At 46.2% G+C, this 18,907-nt stretch overlaps 1 protein-coding gene across 2 annotated transcripts in view; it reads right to left on the bottom strand.

The window, feature by feature from the left end:
- Positions 1-18,907, bottom strand: part of LOC147048171 (uncharacterized) — a 153,036-nt gene that overhangs the window by 77,247 nt on the left and 56,882 nt on the right. For both annotated transcript variants that reach the window (XR_015067736.1, XM_085926030.1), the window contains 2 exons: positions 16,093-16,180; positions 3,709-3,848 (listed from right to left, as the gene is read on the bottom strand). Coding sequence is in view for 1 of the 2 variants with exons in the window: in XM_085926030.1 (XP_085782156.1) it covers positions 3,808-3,848; positions 16,093-16,180 (129 nt within the window). In the remaining variant the exon portion in view is untranslated. The remainder of the gene's footprint in view (positions 1-3,708; positions 3,849-16,092; positions 16,181-18,907) is intronic.

Raw genomic sequence — 18,907 nt, 5'->3', positions numbered from 1 at the left:
TTTGCTCAGTGTGAGCCTTGTCGTCATGTTTGGAATTGACCCCACGGTGACCCCTTCTTCCTGAACCAGAGGGAAGTCTGTCAGGATGCACAGCAGCTGGCTGAAAGCGCCAGAGACCAAGACAGACAACTTCAAGGCTCGAAAAAGGAAGGGGAAAAAAAAAAAAAAACGAAAAAAATCAACAAAACCGTTTTAAGAGTTAGTTGTTTCATTTAAGGAAATACATTTTATTTTTGAATCATCTTAAGAATAGAAGTATAACGATACAACGAATAACCATTTTTTTATTTTTTTAGGGAGTTAGCAGCTGCACTAGTAGCTAGCCAAAGCATGCCGCTAGCTGGCGCTTAGTTTTGCTTTTCGTTGCATTTCAATGAGGCACAAAATGCAAATTTTGCCTCACCTAATGGGATGCAAAACTATTTTGATCTTTAAACTTGCTCCAAAATGAGCTTTCCAGACAAACTTAAAAAAAGGGGAGGGGGTCTGGCACTCTTCTTATGAGTCCTTGGTCTTCTTCTCATCGTTTCATTTGCATTGCGAGAAGTGAGCAGCAACCATTTAAGGGGAGCAGCCGCAGAGATTAAACAGGGCAGTCCGGGGTTTAATCTTTGCCCTTCACGTCTACTCAGATGCAACAAGGACCACGGCTCGGGATGCTTGTGAGGTCATAAAGGCCTCGTGCCAAAGAAAGGGCGACACCTCCTCACTATGATTAAAACAATAAATCTGATTAGGCCTCTCTTCCTTCATTTTTTTTTTGTCTTTCTTCTTTTACAAGGACCGGACGACGTGCGTGAGCTCTCCAAAGTCATCTTATTTCATCTGTCTCCCCAGGTGTGCCCGTACTGCACGTGAAACCCAATAGTAGATTAAAGTGCCAAAGCCCTGAGAGAAAAAATGCTTTTAGGAACCGTTAAAAGTGTCTTTAACAGTGTGTTTTTAGGGCACACTAAAACCAACGTACGGCACCACATGGCCGAGATGATGGAAACGAAGGGGAGGGAAAGAGATAGACGTCCACAACTTGCCCCTGTTTTAACACCCGGTCTGGACTGGACGGATTATTTCAAAATTTTGATGTATTTCTGTCCCGGCTGATTTCAGATCTAACGGTGAAGCAAAGCTTTTAATTCTTGTCTGCCCTGACTGGGCGCCCGCCGGGGTGCCCGTGACCCCTTCATACCTGAGCTTGTAAAAGCAGCCACAGGGGGTCTCAACAAGTGAAGAAATGGAAGCCATGTGACACAAGACAGTGCCTATAAATATGGCGGAGATCACAGGGGCACTTAATGCAGGGGTGGGCAGACGCCTTTTTACCAGTGCGTCTACAACATCTTAAAAAGGTTCTGTCGTGTCATATGAAACCAATAAAAAAAAGAAAAAACTTCCTCCCGATGTGGGAAAGGCCTGCGCCGAGACTTTTCAGCCCTCCTTTTGCTTTAAAGGCACGCTCACGTCACATTCTTTTTGTTGTTGTTGTGGTGCGTGTGATTTATTCACCGTTCTACCTTTATCTTGAGTTCGCTCTCACCCCCTCGCAAAATGGAGGGGGGGGGGACATTTTTTTGAAGGAACTCACTGCTGATTCATGTTCCGAGCGAATGAGGTCAAAATGGGAGGAGGGCAAATTTGTTATAGTGTTAAAGCAATTCTTCTAAAACCTACTGGCCACAACATTAGGTACACCTGCACCAATCATACCAATCGCAATAACTGAATAAATGCTACAGCTAAAATATCATCCTTTAATTTTTCTGGCATTTCTTGCCTTATCCCCAAAAGGTCAAACTGACCCGTTAGTACCCACTTGTGCTGAATGAAGAGGGTACCACGCAGTGGAAAAGGGGCAGTACTACGTACGGCGGTCCTCACTTTGGCTCTCTGTCCGACAGACGTTTAAAAAAATAAATAAAAAAGCCTTTAATCGGGCCGCGGGCCGCTAATGAACACGGGCCGGTGGAGGAGGCCCGAGAGGAGACGCAAAGGAGGAAGGCAATCTCTGGAAATGATTACAGACTCATTTCCTTGTTTATCCTGCCTTTGAAAAGAGAACGAGAGGCCCCCTCCTCCTCGGACCCTCCATCCCAATAGGCCCTCCACTTATTGTGTCAAAATCACTGCACGCCGCCCCCCCTCCAAACTCCCATCGACAGCACCCGCCAGAAGCCCCCATTGGTCCGTCCTTAATCACTCTCGCTCCGTGCTCTTTCACTTTTGCCCCCGTGCTTTGGAAGATTTGTTTCACTCTTTCACTCAACTATTTCGCTCTCTCTCTTCTCTTGTGCGCTTGCCTATTGTGAAGTTGAGGGTCCCACTTGTAAACAATTTCCCCACAAGATCAAGCTGGGTCCCCCCCGCCCCCGATCCCTTTTCATAGCGGGGCTCCGGTCGGGCCCCGGCCGGGCCCTTGTCTGCCTCAAGTGGCCGAGCTGGCTGGGCTCGGGGTTAATGGCTGGAAATCTCCAACTAACCTCTCCAGCAGCTGGCTCCAGACAACCCTCTTTCTCATCTTATCCTTCAGCTCTGGCTTCCCTTCTTTTTTTTTTTTAGCCCCCTCCTCTCTTACTCTGGTCCTCTGCCAACCCCAGGATTTTTTTTTTTTTCCTCTATAGCGGCTCAAGGCCGGAAGAAAACCAAGGAGCATAAGTAAAAATGGGTCTGTAAAGCCCAGCGCCTCCCCCTTAACTGCCCCACTTCCACCGGCCCTCCTCCTCCATTTCCCCTCTCTCTACGCTTGTCTGCTAAGAAAAAAAAAAAGAATAAGAAAAGAACCTCCATTGGACATGTCTTTCATTTCCAAACAGGGGTTCAAAGGCACTGGGAGATTTGGGCCCTTTTTGTGAGAGCTGGAGGGTAATGACAAGAGGGGCGGAACAACGTCCAATTCCAAACAGCTTCCTGGCCTATTCCGCACGGACTTTCCCGGAGCCAGCCGAGGCCTAATCAACGCAAATCTACACGAGTTGCAGAAAAGCTGTTTCCAGTACTCAAGTGCTCCAAAGTAGCGCTGGAGTGGAGGCTGTCGGCTGACTGCCGAATCCCGCCGTCTGCCTCTTTGGCTTCGGCGGCAAACGCAAAAATTTGGAAGGTCAACAGCCCCGCCGGATTTATAAGGGAAAGGCTTTAATCATTGACACAACAATGAATTATCATTGGCGCTATTTTTGCACGGAGGAATAAATGGCGCTATTTCTAAATCACTCAAAAGAATCGAATGGACACAATGTGGTAATGTGCAGCGGCAAAATATTCGGCTTTTGGATGTTTATCAAATCGTTTGTTGACTGCGAGTTTCACGAATATGCATTTTTCTAACATCTACTGGACTCTACTGATTGTTTACAAATAAACTTGACAAATTAGAAGGAATATAAAATTATTATATATTATGTATTCAATATATGTAATATATATACTATATATATTAAATATTCAAGTATATTTTTACTAATCCCCAAAATGTTGAATTATTTATTACAGTATTGCTCCTGGTGTAAACATGTCCACACTGAATAAAAATGTGCTGGCTTCAAGCATCAAAGTGATAATATACATAAAAAAGCAAGTAAGCCAAATTTAAATATGTCCACACACTCACTCACGCACACACAAGCAGGTGGTCCCAGGCCATGAGCACCGATGAGGAAGATGTTGGCCGACATGCCCCGAAAGAAAGAATTTGCTGTTGTCTTTCATCACACCTACCTGTTTTCTTCACACATGGCTTCCTCTTCCTCTTTTCTGGGGCAATGCGAGGCGAGGCGCCTTGGCCGCCCCTGCCCCTCCCACCATGGTCTCCTCCATCTATCTCTCCTCATTGCTCACATGGGCGTCCTCTTTTTCACCTGCAAACACACAAACATCCCTTCATCATCGGTCCTCAAACGGAAAAACACAAAGCCCTCCACCTCGCCCCCCTCCATGCCATCAGTGATGTCCAGCTTTTCACTTACAATTAGCTTTGCGTCCCTTCGCACTCGTCAACTGTCATGAGTTTAGCACCCAGTCATGAGGGGCCTTGACAGCTCAAGCTAAGGCGCCCTGACACCACTGGTGTGAAAGAAGATTCTAATTCTGGATAATTAGCTGACGAGAGCATGGGGGGAGGGGGGGGGGGGTTTGCATGTATGTGTGTGTGTGTGTGTGTGTGGGTGGGGGGGGGGGCAGCTAAGGCAAAGTGGCACAGCGTGCTAAGCACTTTTTGTCAGCTCGGTGTTGGTCCCTCTATTCTCGTTGTCCGTCTCATCGATTTCAACTGACCTCATTCGTTGGAATGTTCCAATAGTTTTAGAAGAAAATCACAGAGTTGAGAATTGTATCACCATAAAGGAAATCAAATAAAATTAAGAAGCAATTCTGTAATAAGATCATTTCCGGGGCTGCAAACAAACACATTGTTGCTCAGCCTCTAGCTAGCACGCGTCATGACCAGTCATGTTTATAAAAATAAATGAAACCAGTCTATATTATACATTTAACGAGGTATATTGCAGAATAAAAACATTTGCATGTTATGCCTTGTCCAAACCATTTTCAAAACTGTCATTTTCAGCACAGTATTGGATCCCCTTAAAAATTGGAAGATTTGGGCTATCTTAAAAAAAATAATAGCATTCCTAAGTTACTTCTTTCATTTTTAACATTTTCACAAAAGCATTTTACACTTTTTTTTCTGATTACAATAACTTCATTCAAGCTACTTTGATTTTTTTCCCCCAACATTTTCTAGGAAATATATCACATTGACTTGTTCTAATCTGATCATGCTTAGAGTCCACTCGAGTACTGTGAATCCACAAAAACGTGTTGTCAAACACAACGCGCACACACATTAGGCCTCGGCGTGTCAACAATGCGGAACATCTTAATCGAGTCATTAACACAACATAAAGAAGGCCCAGCCTTTAGCGTGCGGGACACGCCCCCGTCAGCACAAAGATCGTCAGCGTGCAAACACATAAGAATGAAAAGAAACGGCCGCCGACGGCAGGTGCAACTAAAAAGCAAAATTAAAGCGCTCATCAGAAGCTATAGTCCGGGCTGCGGTTTAGGCTGTCCAACACATGGCGTGTTATGGCCGCTTTTGTGTGCGTGTACGTTCAAGCCAGTGAACACACCTTCCAAAAGCACCTGCGCTGACACAAAGACGCAATTGCATCATTTATTTGCACGTTTGTCTGACCTGCTGATACACGTTACCATTCACATTTTGTTCCCCCCCATTAAAGAGGTATCGTGATTTGTGACTGACCCCACATTTCGTTTCATGTTATGAGCCATCGCCTGGTCGATTTTTGCGTCACGCTGCAAGCTAACATTTTGAAGTTAGGAAAAGATTCCGATCTGATACACCATTGTGCAGACATGCAGATATAAAAGCACACACACGCTGCCGGGGAGCCTGGTCGTCTTGAAGGTAGTCTCGACTTAATGTGGGCTTAATGCGCTGTGACACTCGTGATGTCACATTCTTTGCACCACCGGCTGCGTTGCTAATGGTCATTAGAGGCTTTGGAGAAGCTCTGATTGACGTGGTGGCACAATGTGTTTGTTTATACGTGTCATTTACTGTGCGAGTCGTTTCAAATGGTAACGCCGCCGATTGAAAATCATCCAAAAATCTTCATCTGTCTCACATGACGGCTGACCGAATCTTCCGCCACCAGCACTGCCACCATATCAACACATTTAACCAGTTAAGCATCCATGCATGTCTACATATCATCAGGCTGTGACCCCAACAGTTAAGCCCGGCGCCGGAGAGCCCCCCCCCCCAACCCCCCAGCATGTGTGTGAGTGGAGTGGGCCCATCCAAGCATGGCCTAGGTGGGCCCCAGCCAGTGGCATGAGCCAGACACAACGGGCAGGAGCGATGGTTTTGAAATGATATCTATTACTGTTAGTGACAGCGGTCCCGCAACGGCCGCCTTGACGCTGCCGCGGACTGACAAGCTGAGCAGAGTGACGCTGATGGCGGCAGGCACAAATCACAATCGCTTTACTGCATCGGCGCCGCCACGCTCTCCCTTAACCTCGGCCCCAAACCTTTGCTCTCCCCCCCAAAAAAAACTTCAAGCTCTGAGAAGAGGGAAAGAAGAGGGAAAAAGTGAGGAAGGCTTAATAACAGCCAGCAGTCTGTGTTACAGAGACACATTGTTAGCATAGTCGCGAAATTGACAAATTTAATTTGAACTTAATGCCACAATATCAAGTTAAATAAAAAAAATAAAAAAACGGTGGATTCTCAGTTATCCAGATCACATAATGCTCAAAGGGTAAATTGAGAAAACTATAGTCTCCTATGTTGAATTTAGGGCTGCAGTTAATGATTATTTTAGTTATCGATAAAGCTTCCGATTAATCGATGAGTCACACTTAAAGTGTTTTCATTCCCTCAGTGAGTGACAATAAAACTGAAGTTTGACCCGAGCTTCATCTCGTCATGGTCATCAAAATGAGTGGGAGGGGCCAGTATGAAGAGCAGCTCATTTGCATAATACAGCACCACCTCCTCAAAACAGGCTACTATCATTTGTTTTATTTATTTAATTCTTCATCACTGATAAAGACACCTTTGACACCTGGGAAGAGTTTAAACTGAATAAAAGCGAGGATATACCATAAGGCTGGGCTTTCCGTGCGGAGAGAAAAGAAAACAGACGGCGAGATTTCTTCTCCAGAATGAGAGCAAAGTAGCTCATATGTTGAGAAGGAAGCGCGCCACTGCAGAGGAACGGCTTAATCCCGGATGTGTTGACATTTCTACCCTTTGGAATACTGCTCATTTCCACCTAGAACTGAAAACATCTTACAGTGCAGGAAATTAAGGCTGATCCCGTCTAATACACGGCCTTAACTTTACATATCCGCTCAGGAATCCACTTTTGCAATTATTGGGCAAAAAAAAAAAAAGTCATGTTTTACACAACCCTGGAGAGTAGGATAAAGAGCTAGACAAATGCCATATTGCTTCTTGCTGCCACTTGAAACCAACATGCGTATCCAAAGACCATATCAAGCCACGCTGGTGATAAGAAAAAAGAATATTCCGGCAGAGTTTGAGCACATCTTTGCCGCTCTGGAAATGTGCCTGGCGATTGAGACGCATACAAACTGCACTTTTGTTTAGTTCCGGTTCTGGAAAATCTCCAAAAACCTGCATCCGACAACCTGAGGGGACTGGGAGCCTCAAAAAAAAGGGGAAATTGAATATATTCATGTCATTCAGAGCCTAGACTTCCTATTCTATTCCTACTGGAAGTGACTTAGGAGGTTTCTGTAATATTAGCACTCCATGTAGAGGAGAAAGAATATATGCATTGCTTCGAAAGCTGCTACAATAAATACTACATGCTTAAAAAAAAATCTACGTTGAAAGTAAGTAATAGCTAACGTGCGTCCAAAAGGCATCAGCCCTGAAAAAAAAAAAAAAACATTTCTTCCAGACACCGACGATGGTGTTGGATATAAAATCCGCACAGTGTGTGCCAAACAAACACACTCGCAAGCATGGAAGCACCAGCAGGGCACATCTCGTCAGAGAGAGAAACGAGAGGTAGTGGCGCCCGTTGAGCTGAAAGGCCTCTGGCCACCATGCCAGCACGATCTCCTCAGCACTTTGGGACCCCCCGTCGCTCGCCGCATCCTCGCCTCCCACCCCCCCACCGCCTCGCCGCTACCCGCGTTTATTTCTGTCAGCTTCCATATTCTCGTCTTCACAGCGCGTTTGCCCCTTCTCACAAGACATTTCTAGTCCGTGCAGAGAGGCGCGGGCACCCCCGGTAAGATGGTAAACAGGCACACCAGCTTGCGCGGGGCGGGCTCCGCGGTGGCACTCGGGGGGCCCGGGGGACACGTCGTGTTCAGACGTTCTCCTTATCTTTATTCTCTACAGGGACGATCAGCGGGGCTGTTACGGCCCTGGCGTGACACCGCCTGTCCCAAACGATACGCCGACACGGGCACCCGGCGCTCACCCCCGCAGTCGTACGGCCTCCATATGCGCACATCACTACAATGAGGGTCCTTCAGTGAAGGCTCCGGCTTTCCTGATATCTGCGATATTATCTGGAAAGATTTTTTTTGCCAGTGGAGAGCAACAAAAGGTCAGAGGAGCATTTGCTGATGGTGACCGTGATAAACACAATGGGCCGCAGCAAGACAACCCGGTGACAGTGGTTGTGGAACACAGAGCACAATGCTTACCACTGTCCCAGAAGTCAGGGAATTTAATTGAGATTAATAAAAAAATATATCGTTTATGAAGACAGTGCCATGTGATGTTGATTTTTTTTTTTTTTTTACAGTGTAGTGTCAAATTATGTACAGTATGAATTCACAAATGCAATACTAGCGAAAGGGTCCAACACCGTCATTGCGCAACAAGCGTTCCGCAATGCCATCAATAGTAACAATAATCATACTAATTAATCTCACATCGAAACCTATTTGATCTTAACCACCCCCCGTCTTCCCGGCGGATGGTATATTCCAGTCTAAGCCCGACTTCCTGCCGTCTCCGCAGCGTGCTGACGGTCCTGGACGGACAATGTGGAGCCAGCCGTTGCATCTATCTGCACTCTAATGAGATCAGCGGGAGGAACCGAGGGGGGGGGAGGCAGAAGGGGAGGGGGGGGCAATGATAGCTGACATTCTTGTAGCTTCTCTAGACACATGCTAGTGGGGGTAAAAGCTACATGTAGTCCATAATGACCAATGTAGTTGAGCAGAGATAATTGAGACGACATAAGGCTACGACGGAAAACGTACGAGCAATGAGAGTTCATGTCTTTTTCGCAGACAGATATTAAAACCTGAACGCATCAAGGGAGTTTGTTTATGTTCAATTAAAGTGTACTTTAAAGGGATTATGTTATCGTTTTGTGCTGGCTTTGTCTCTCTTCATTGTAATTACATTCAGGTTACAGGTGTCTTAGGTGAAGGAAAGTCCTGTTTTTGGAAAAAAAAAAAAAAAAACGGTTTAGCTTAATGCTAACGCATCATGGCAAAACCCATAGACTGGCTAGCGAATTGGCTGTGTTCAAACATTTTCCGTTTGAATGCAAATGATGGAGCGACACATTGATTGATAGAGTATACTAATACGCTTAGGCATATATTCTTTATCATCTGTGACGAACCGGTATTACTGTGGCTATGCACAATGCATTGTTTGCCTTGCATAGGTTGTTTTGGAGTCAACTATACAAAGCAAGTATGGTCATAATGTTGCGGTTGGTTGTTTGTGCCAAGGCATATCCGCTGTGTATGGAGCATATCAGTGTTTTGTGTTGTTTATGTCAGTTCTCATCACCAAAGTGCTCGGCTTGTGTTATCGAAAGATTACAGTTTAGGTTTGAGTAAGCATTTTCTGTTAAGAGTGTGCAGCTGCAGCATCTGACAAAAGACTGGTCTTGACTCACAGCTGGGATCAAACAACTGCCGCCGACTGTCTTTTTTTTTTTTTTGTCCCCCTTGCATCCCTACACAAATGTATTGACGATAGTTTTGGATGTTCTCTGAACTGACTAATTAATTAGCTCTTTACTTTTTTGAAACACATTTATACATTACAACATAAGATAAAAAAAAATAATAATGTCATTCAAACACACCCAGAAAAATAATCGAATTATTCCTGGGAAGACAAAGAGCAAAAGAACTCAAATGAAATTAGCCCGGGCGCCCGTGTGGCACAAATGGACTGCGGTGACAAGTTCTTGTGACCTGCCCCTCCTCCTCTGTTGGGTCCTGAACACGGACCTCCAAAGCCTCCCCACAGCCAGCATTTTCTGGCAGGTCATAAAAGATAATTGTGTTGCCTGGGCTTTTTAAGAGTTAGCCAACGAGTTGCTCCGGGGTGGTCAGAAAGGACGTCTAATGTGTGTGTGTGTGTTTACCACGACAGAGACAGGGAGACTCGAGCCAGCCACCCAGTCGGCTGCAGATAAGGCATCAATCTAAAGCACCTCTCCAATTTAGGATGGGGAGGAGAGGACTGGCCTCTTTGAGGATTGAATGATGCTCGCTGCAATAGTTTGAATCTGGATTCACCTTTTCATCTTTGCGTGTGTGGCCGAGACCGGCCAATCTGCGGGGAGCAGTTTGCCGGCGGCCCTCCGCCTTGCTGTAACTTCACGAGGTGTGTGTCGAGTTCACAGCGCCGCCGACCAGGAGCTCGTAATATGGAGCCAGAGGCCCTTCGCCCGCCCGCCCGCCGAGGCCACACAGGTACACCGCGCCGCTATGAGCGCCGCCGCATAAGAACATGGGCACAAATGGCGGAAGGAGGGGCAGAGAGGGGGGGGGGGGGGGGCTTAGGAAATAAAATTTTCCAGTATAGGAGTTAGCTCAAAGGCAACTGTTGCTGGAGAAAAAAAAAAAAAAAAAAAAAAGGATTCACACAATGCTACACAGGGGTCAACCTCAAGGCCCTGAGGCCAAAGTTGACCCGGTGCATCATTTGATATGTTCCGATAAAATAGATGTAAAAAAAAAAAAATTGCAGCAAATTTGAATATTGCAGGCCAATTTTTTTGTCACATTTAAGAAACAGCCTTGAAATCTAAAATTGGAAGAACCACTTCAAGGCTGACCTGACTTGTCGCCCTTTGGACTAAAAGGTATGGTTTATTTCAACACACACCGTTGCGCAGGAAGCCCGTGTTTATTTATTTGCTATACGTCTGAACTTGCTCGTCTTGATGTTCTTGTGTTGTAAGTGAGTCAGAAAGCGGCCCGTTATTAAATCACCGGGCTCTCCTGCTTGGAGTGCGACTATCCCTCAGATCTATGGTAATACGCAGCCCGGGGTGCAGGACAATTCCATTAGTGGCGAGCAAGGGGCCGGCCGGGGCTGATGGCACTGCAGATAGGATCCCCTCCGCCGCCCCTTCGCTCCCTCACGACAATACCTCTCGGCGGACTGGACGCCTGCCGACGACGGCTCGGAGTCTGATGCGGCTAATCGGCACCGTTTGCACAAATCCCAGCGAATGATGGGAAAGCAGACGGCACAATAGTGTCATCGGAATTACGGGACGATTCCAATATATTGACATTCAGGTATGTCAGACAGGTGAATGACATCACTCTTTTTTTTTTTTTTTACAAAATTTTAAACGGGGGAAGAAAACAAATCTAAAGGCTCACCAAGTCTCTGGTTGTGTTATTGTTGTAACCCTGACAACTGAGCCACAATGTGTCACCACGCTTAACTGAGGGTTTGCACGAAACAGAATAAAGGCCACACTGAGAGGAGGAAGGAGGAGGGGGGGGGGGGGGGGGGGGAGTTAAATTACAAGGAAACAACTTGTAAATAAACAAAAAGAATTGTGAAATTTATGACTGCTGAAGTGTGCCGCGACAAGAGCAAGCAGCTAAATGTTTAAGCGTGGATTGTTCATCATTATGACAATTAGCAATTATTTTTGTAATATTTCTACATATTTAATTTACATAAATTACATTTTTTCTCCTTTTTTTTATATATAATATAATTTAAATTGCATCCTGCAAGAATGAAGCAACACTGCTAAGCTGCAAGGTTTCTTCAAGCCTAACAAGTGTATCATCAAATATTACAATTTGCAATCTAATTGACAATCACAAAATTCAATTTAAAGAAAAAAAATTCAAAATCCCATCCCCACAAAGAGCTGAGGGCCAATTTCCTGTTTCGGCCGCCACGCTAAGCACCCTTGAGACAATACCCAACATAAATAACAGCCAGATGTATGAAAATATTCATATCCTGATTATGAATATTATTAAAGCCCAAGTTAATATAAGACAGATTTGTATGAAAACAAAAAGGGAGGGCAGGTTGTGTCTGTATATTCTGCCTTGCGCCACACTCGGCACACAGTTTACATTTGGGGAGTGAGCGAGACTAGGAGCGGGCTTTGGCTAAAGCCTGCGATGAAAGCCCACCACTCTTATTTTTATTGTCCAATCTCCAGCAGGCGGAGTGTTGTGGGAACTGGAGAGAGTTGTGTCTGCTGTTTGATCACACCATGGGAGTCTGACCTGTCACTAAGTGGTGGCAAACACGGCCCACACACGGCGCGCGCAGTTAGCTAGCGGCCACGCATGCGAATGTGTGTTTCCCACACACGGCGTCGCATACCTCACCAAAGGAGGCAGGTCACAACATGTCATGAGTGTTGAGGATCCATAATGGCCATTTAGCCTTCAACAGCTAATATCGGCGCCGCTGATTTACAAGGAATCGGATTGTCTCGGCCTCGCTTTCATCACGGCCGTTTCGACACGAGCTGCACGGCTCGGGATGTAAACACCGAGTGGCAGTTTTGGAAACGCTTTTAGGCTGTTTCCGTTGGTCTGAGCGGATTAAAGACAGCAATACATTTGACGCCGTAAATAACAGATAAGTCAACCAGCAGTTTTCCAAATTGGTCAGACCTAATAAAAACAAACAACTGGGCCCGACCGTCCTGCCTTGGTGGCAGGCATCGGATCTGCTTCTGGTTACCAGCTACTGGCAGCCAGGAGGAATGACCTCCGGGAGGGAGTCAATCTTCAAATGCCGTGACGAACGGCGACGGCGGCCGGCCGGCCGGCCTCACGCGCGTCGCCACGGCGATCACGCGGCGTGCTAGGCTAACAGCCGCCAGAGTCACGTCTGATTGCGGCTCGGCTCCCTGATCACTCCTGATAGGAGCGGGAGAGAGGGCAAGATGAGTCGGAGATGTCAGATTGCATATAGGCGAGTGGACGTGTCCCCTCAGAGCCGCAAACTTTGTTCGTACCAGAGTTGAAATAGTTTGGGATTCGTCATTACAGCTGGGTTTTGAAATTCAATTGGTTTTAATTACTAGTTTTTAGTTATGATTAGACTAAATCGATATTTGATGATCATTTTAGTCACTTTTGTAAACAAATATGGAGTTACTGTTTGGATTTTTTTCCCCCAAAATCATTTTCGTTGTAGTTCTTCTGTTTTGTAATAGTAATAATTCGTGAGAAATCTTCAAAAGTGTCAATATATGAGGGCCTTGACGTCACTTTGGCGACAAAGTGTTGGGATGTATCACTCGGGTGTAAATGGAGGCTTTGTTTGGACGTTGGGTGCCTCTGTTTGGAATGAAGGAATGGTTAAATATCACGCACGTGAAGCTTTGACTGCCGACAAACACTCGGAGGGGAAAAATCATCTATTTTGGGTGGGCACGCATGCAGTCAAATGTACACTTTGCCCTTGTGACCAAACGGAGACCAGAGAGACATTGACATGACCCAGATAATAGGCCCAAAGTCTTGCCTCCACAATTTGATCAATTTGCAGTTTCCGTACAATCGCGGCACTGTGCTGTCCCCCGCAGCTACGTCGTAAGAACCCCCCCCCCCCGCCCAGTTCACTCGGCCACGCGGAGCCATCAGCAGCTCGCCGCAGCGTGATGCTTTGCCTTTCTCCCCTTTTCCCCCCAAATCAGCACTAAGCCCGCCTGATGCCTGCTGCTGGGACACAAACGTGCGCCTGCTCCTGTCATCTCCGAGTAAAGCAGGAAGAGGAAAGGGAGAGGGGGGGGGGGGGGGCACGCTGACAGTTTGTCTTGTACCATATGCCACGTGGCAGAAAAGCCCAACTGATACGGCTGGAGTTTGGGTCACAGCCAAGGGCTCTCTCTATCTATCTATCTTTCTTTCTTTTTTTATTTTTCCTCCAAGTGGTCTACTTTCTTCTTCTTCTTCTCGGTCGTCGTGGTCTTCCGTGCATGTGGCTGTGTCTTGGGCGGAAATGTGAAACAAAATCACTGTCTGGCCCTCAGCGGGCTGGATTTACTGTCTGGCCCCGGCCAGCACAGAGAGCTGCTTTGATCGTTATTTGTGCAATATTTCAGGCAGCGAGGTGGCCACTGATAGCTGGAAGAGCTTCTCCACAGCTCCTGTGAGATTTGTGATGCTGAAAAAGACATGTTTTCCAACAACTGCTTGAGTTCGCTACACTTTTTTTTTTCTTTTCTTCCCCTTTCCAAAGGATAAGGGAAAAAAGAAAAAAAGTTGTTCAAATACTATCCTCATGCAATCCAATAGGATGATGAGTGTTTGGGATGAAGAGCTAGCAACAGATGGTAACGTACGTTGGGGTGAATGGAAGATCCTCAAAACTGCTGTGTAACCAAAATTGCTCGACACACGGCAACTATCACCTTCCGAGAATGAAACCTAAGGGACCCCGTTGTTGCTTTAAATTTCATCGTGTGAAGTGAAGCAAATGTGTTGTTGGTGATGTTTTGAACCCCTAAAGACATTTGATCCATTTGAACATTTTCTACACTGCGGGGGGAAGGGGGGGGCTACACAGCCTGAGGGCCAACGACGTTTTTTCATAAACCCAAAGGTGTTTTTCTTTTCAACAAGGCTCATAAGAATGTGAGTGTCGCTCGGTGTTCAAAAGATATTTGACACGCTCGATACGATGCGGCTACTGTCAATAAATCTATTGTGCACAATGCCTGCAGAGAAGCAATAAATATGGAAATCATCTGATTTGGGTTATGTGGGCATCCTTGACCTTAATCTAAGATCTTAAACACACACTGAAACTTTTGGGGTTTTCCCATTTTAGTCCGGACCGTATTGGGAACAGGTGACCAACATGCAGCGGCATGATAAAGAATGAATTTTCTGTAATATTGACTTTTTCCATAGTTAATTATTTAATAAAAACATTTTTGATTTTACTTAAAAAATATACAAAATTAATTCTCTAAAATATTGACGTTTTCATTGGTTTTTATTTCATATATTCTTTGATTTTATTTGTAAAAATATTCTCATAAAATAACAAATGGATTTCTTGACACTCCCTATTACGCTTTATTGTTTTTACAGACTACAGTAACATAGTGAGTTTTCATCCTAAAGCAACAAACGCCGACAGCTGATGCTAGGCCGGTCTGGTAAACCTACGTACTACCGTCTTGTCATTAAAACTCCAATTTGAGCCTTCAATAAGGTTAAATTTAGCATTAGCATTTAAGTCTGACCATTCCACTTGTGCTGTCACTCAACACCAAAGCAGAGATTTAACGCCCTCGGATGTTGCTAAACTTCCGAGCGAGACCAAAGTGGTCGGCGTTCTCGCTCTGACAGTTCCACCCCCCTCGCCTTTAAAGAGGCCAGTGCGGGAGGGGAAGGTTTGATTAGGGGAATGACAGGTGAGTGACAGACGCCTTGAGGAGGAAGTGGAAAGCGTGTTTTTTTTGTTTTTTTTGTTTTCTCAGCGTGCAAGGTGCAGCACGGAGGAGCCACGGGTGGAGAGATGCCAGATTGGACTCTTGACGCACCTTGATGGCACTGGCAGGCAGATGTGACACAGGTGAGGGCCGGCGTCAGCCGAGCTGGCGGGCTCCTCACAGCTGTTTCTTTGACCTTGCCAGACAGGTGCGCACGCAGGACGCCTCAAGTAGAAGCACGCGTGTCGATTTGCACACACGCCAGCGTTAACACCGGGAGCTTCTTCCTCGTTGTTTTTGTACAAGGAAAGACTTTAGGGGAGCCTCGAGTCGGTTAAATTCATCGTGGGCGGACGGATGGACGGGCTAATTTTACTTCCATTCAAACAAATGAGTCTCGTCACATATCAATGACATGTAGACTCATTTAAAATGTTTTTCTACTCTACTCTCAAATCATCAAAGTAGTAGACTCAGATTTAAAAATGATAGCAAACATATAAAGAAATAGAAAAATGCATCATAGTCAAGACTAGAAAATGCGTCCCTTTCCATTTTCTCCTCAGTTCCGAGCCAGGGCAATTTGGCGACATCCCGGTCCCGCCATTTGAATCAGCACGGGTTAAAATCAATCATGCTACGTACCATGATAGACAGCAGGAGAAGAAAGAGACAAGGGCGCCGGCTCACTATGCAGATGAAATATAAATTAATCACAAGTGTGATATTTTATTCAAGCGGGCGTCCTTATAGCGAGCAGGACACCCATCTGTCTCTCATCTCTCCAGGCAGCCATGTCATGTGGGACGCCAGTGAAGAGAAAGAAAGCCTGCCTGCCTGCCACCACCCATCGCTCGCTCGCTCTCTGCTCAGTGTCACTGCCACTCACCCGCCGCTCTGATGTGTTTGTTCCTCTCCGCCGCCATTAACGTCACTCTGGCTCGACACGCTCGCAAATGGAACGTCACCCGGGTCTCCTAAAGAGTAGAGAGGGGACAACTTCATTTATGTTTTAGGTGTACATGGAGACTTGAAATGCAGAACAAGAGTGATAGGTTGATATTTCCACTTCTTTAAGTAGGTCTGCATGAACAACAACAACAAATTCTCCAGAAATTTTCCGGCCATCTTTAAGCGTCAACGTGTTTGAAGCAGACCGAGTGGCGAGGTTGCGCGAGGGGTCAGCATTCTCAAAGGGCGACCAATTGGATCATGACCCATGAAGGACAGATATGGGCAAGGGATTTAGTCGGGAAGGTCGCGCCCGGGTCAAGGAGTGTCTTGCATTCCAGACTCCTAATCCTCTCCCGGCAGTCTGGAGCGGCGGCCCTCTTGCCTCTCCGCACAAGCGTGTCCACGCACACAAAACAAGCGCACCTCTGACTTAAGTCTGCGCCAGCGAGAGCAGACTGTGGTGATGGAGTGGCTGAAGAGATTTAGGGTGCATGGGAATACTTCAACCCCCCCCCCCCCCCCCCCCCCCAGACTTCTCAGTCCACACCAAAGGCGTTTTTTTTTTTTTAAATCTATATATAAAGATATATAGTCGGTATCCACATCTAGATGGAGGCCGTCGATTCTACTCCAAAGCAACAGGTGGCGCTATAACCTGTGTGAGCCCCATTAGCAATTAAAGTAACTTTCACTGAAATTGACTTCTCAAGTCAAACACAAAACTGCCATCACATCAAATGTTCAGCTTGAGAGTTTAAAAATAAAATCGCCTAAAGTTGAGTTTGCATAAAAATGTGAAAGGCTCAAGAAAGTGATCACGTCAATGTAAGGTTAACATCATGAGAAAGTTCTCTTCAAAAAAAAAAAGTGCCATCTGTATCGCTTTTAGCATTTGAGCCAATCAGAAATCCGGTGGAAGTCATTCCCCAGAAGAAGGCAAAAATAACATCAAACAGAGTTTCTGGCCCAGTCGAATATAAAACACCAATGTCCTTACAAACGAGCCAGACCAAAAAAGAGAGGGGAAAAAAAACGGTTTTGTTTTTCTTTTGGGCTACACATGAATGCTGAAAAAAACAGCTGGCCAGAATTTGGACTAAAACTGGGAAAGACCAAGACTATTTTTAAAATGAGCCATACTTAATTGCCATGTTCTTGTAGACATGGTATTAAAGTCGAGAAAGAGAGAGAGAAAGAGAGAGAGAGAAAAAAAAAAAGCAGCGTAGTCTCATCATCTTCTACAGAGACGGCGTGGACTCTGCTTGCCCTCCTGGGCTTCAATCCCTGACCTTCCACTTATCCACCCGCCTCCTACTGGGCCATCCAGTTTCCCCCATGCTGAGACACCAGAGTGGCGGGGATGTGGGTAATTTGTCAGGGCAACCCAACCCCCCACCGGTGCTACCTTTGTGTGTTTGTGTGTCAGCATGCAAGTATGTATTAGGGGAGACGGGCGAGGGGGGGGGAATCCCTCCAACTATGTCGCCACGCAGTCCCTGACTGCCCCAGACGAGAAGTGGCGAGAGCACGGTGAGCTCAACTATTTCAACCATGCGACAACTCGATACGGCGTAGGTGGTGGCCAACGGCGAGCGGCTGCTCTTTTCTAAACACATCCACATTACACTCGTGTACACAATGGGGGCAAAAGTTCTCACACACACTGTACTTAAATCGAAATTGATACGTGTGTTTTCAATGTTTCCACTCCTGTAACTTTGTGAATCCACTAACAAAATAAAAACAGCAAATGAATAGCAACTTAAAAACTAGCGCCGTATTTTCCTGATGATTTGACTCGAGGGCATATGTTAGAGGAGGGGGTCGGTTTAAACCCGTTGAGATTGACTCTACAAATCACACCACACGCACAAAACACACAAACGGGGGGCGAGAAAATTGCTCCATCTGTGGCCGGGATCGCACGTAACTTTGTGCGCAGTAAGTAAAACACAGCGAGCAGGCATCGGCCTCCTACTGTTTGTTTTGGAGTGGCCCTCCTTCTGCGCCTTCAAGTTGTGCAACCCCCCCGCCCCCCCAAACGAACCCCCCCCCCCCCCAAACGACCCCCCCCCCCCCCCTTGCTCACTTCCTATTCCACTACACCATACCAAAGAGAGCCAAATAAAACACAGGCTAAACATAATGAAGCAGCATGTCAGCGGCAGGGGCCCAGAGCAAGGCTGAAACATGAACCGCCGTGTACCAGCCATTAGGAGCAGAGCGAGCTACGGTTTCTCTGTCGTCCGACGGCGGGCCTTGTATGCGAGCCAGCGGTACGACTGACTGATGCATCCTGTGCGGCGCTCGGCCGACCAGAAAGAAGTCCCAGCAGGGGACCGCCTCTCCGCGCACCCCCTCGGGCCCGCCGCGCTCCCATCAATCTCGGTGCTGGGAAAGACCTGACACGGCAGTGCCAGTTTTGGAAAAAGGAGAAAAAAAAAAAAAGAAAAAAAAAAGCAGAAACCAAAATAAACGCAATCTGGGAAATACGGCGACGCGTTGTTGTTTTAAGTTTGTTCCTGCGTCGCATCACTTTTAGTTCTTACGCCGCATCACCCTAACTGACTTCATGAGTTACATCTGTCATCCCAATTTAAGTACGTTTTTCTAAAATAAAACAAAAAAAAAATCTAATTCACACCGAGTTGTCTTTTCACTCTGTCATGTTACCGTAACATTACTCCCACAGACCCAAAAAAAAAAAAAAAAAAAAAAAGTGTAATATTCCACAAGTCACGTGCTCCACA

Source organism: Syngnathus leptorhynchus, chromosome 12 (assembly GCF_054491065.1).
Source record: "Syngnathus leptorhynchus isolate UIUO chromosome 12, UIUO_Slep, whole genome shotgun sequence".
Lineage (NCBI taxonomy): Eukaryota > Metazoa > Chordata > Actinopteri > Syngnathiformes > Syngnathidae > Syngnathus > Syngnathus leptorhynchus.
The sequence above is the reverse complement of the archived record's forward strand: the minus strand, read 5'-3'. Positions and strand labels throughout refer to the sequence as shown.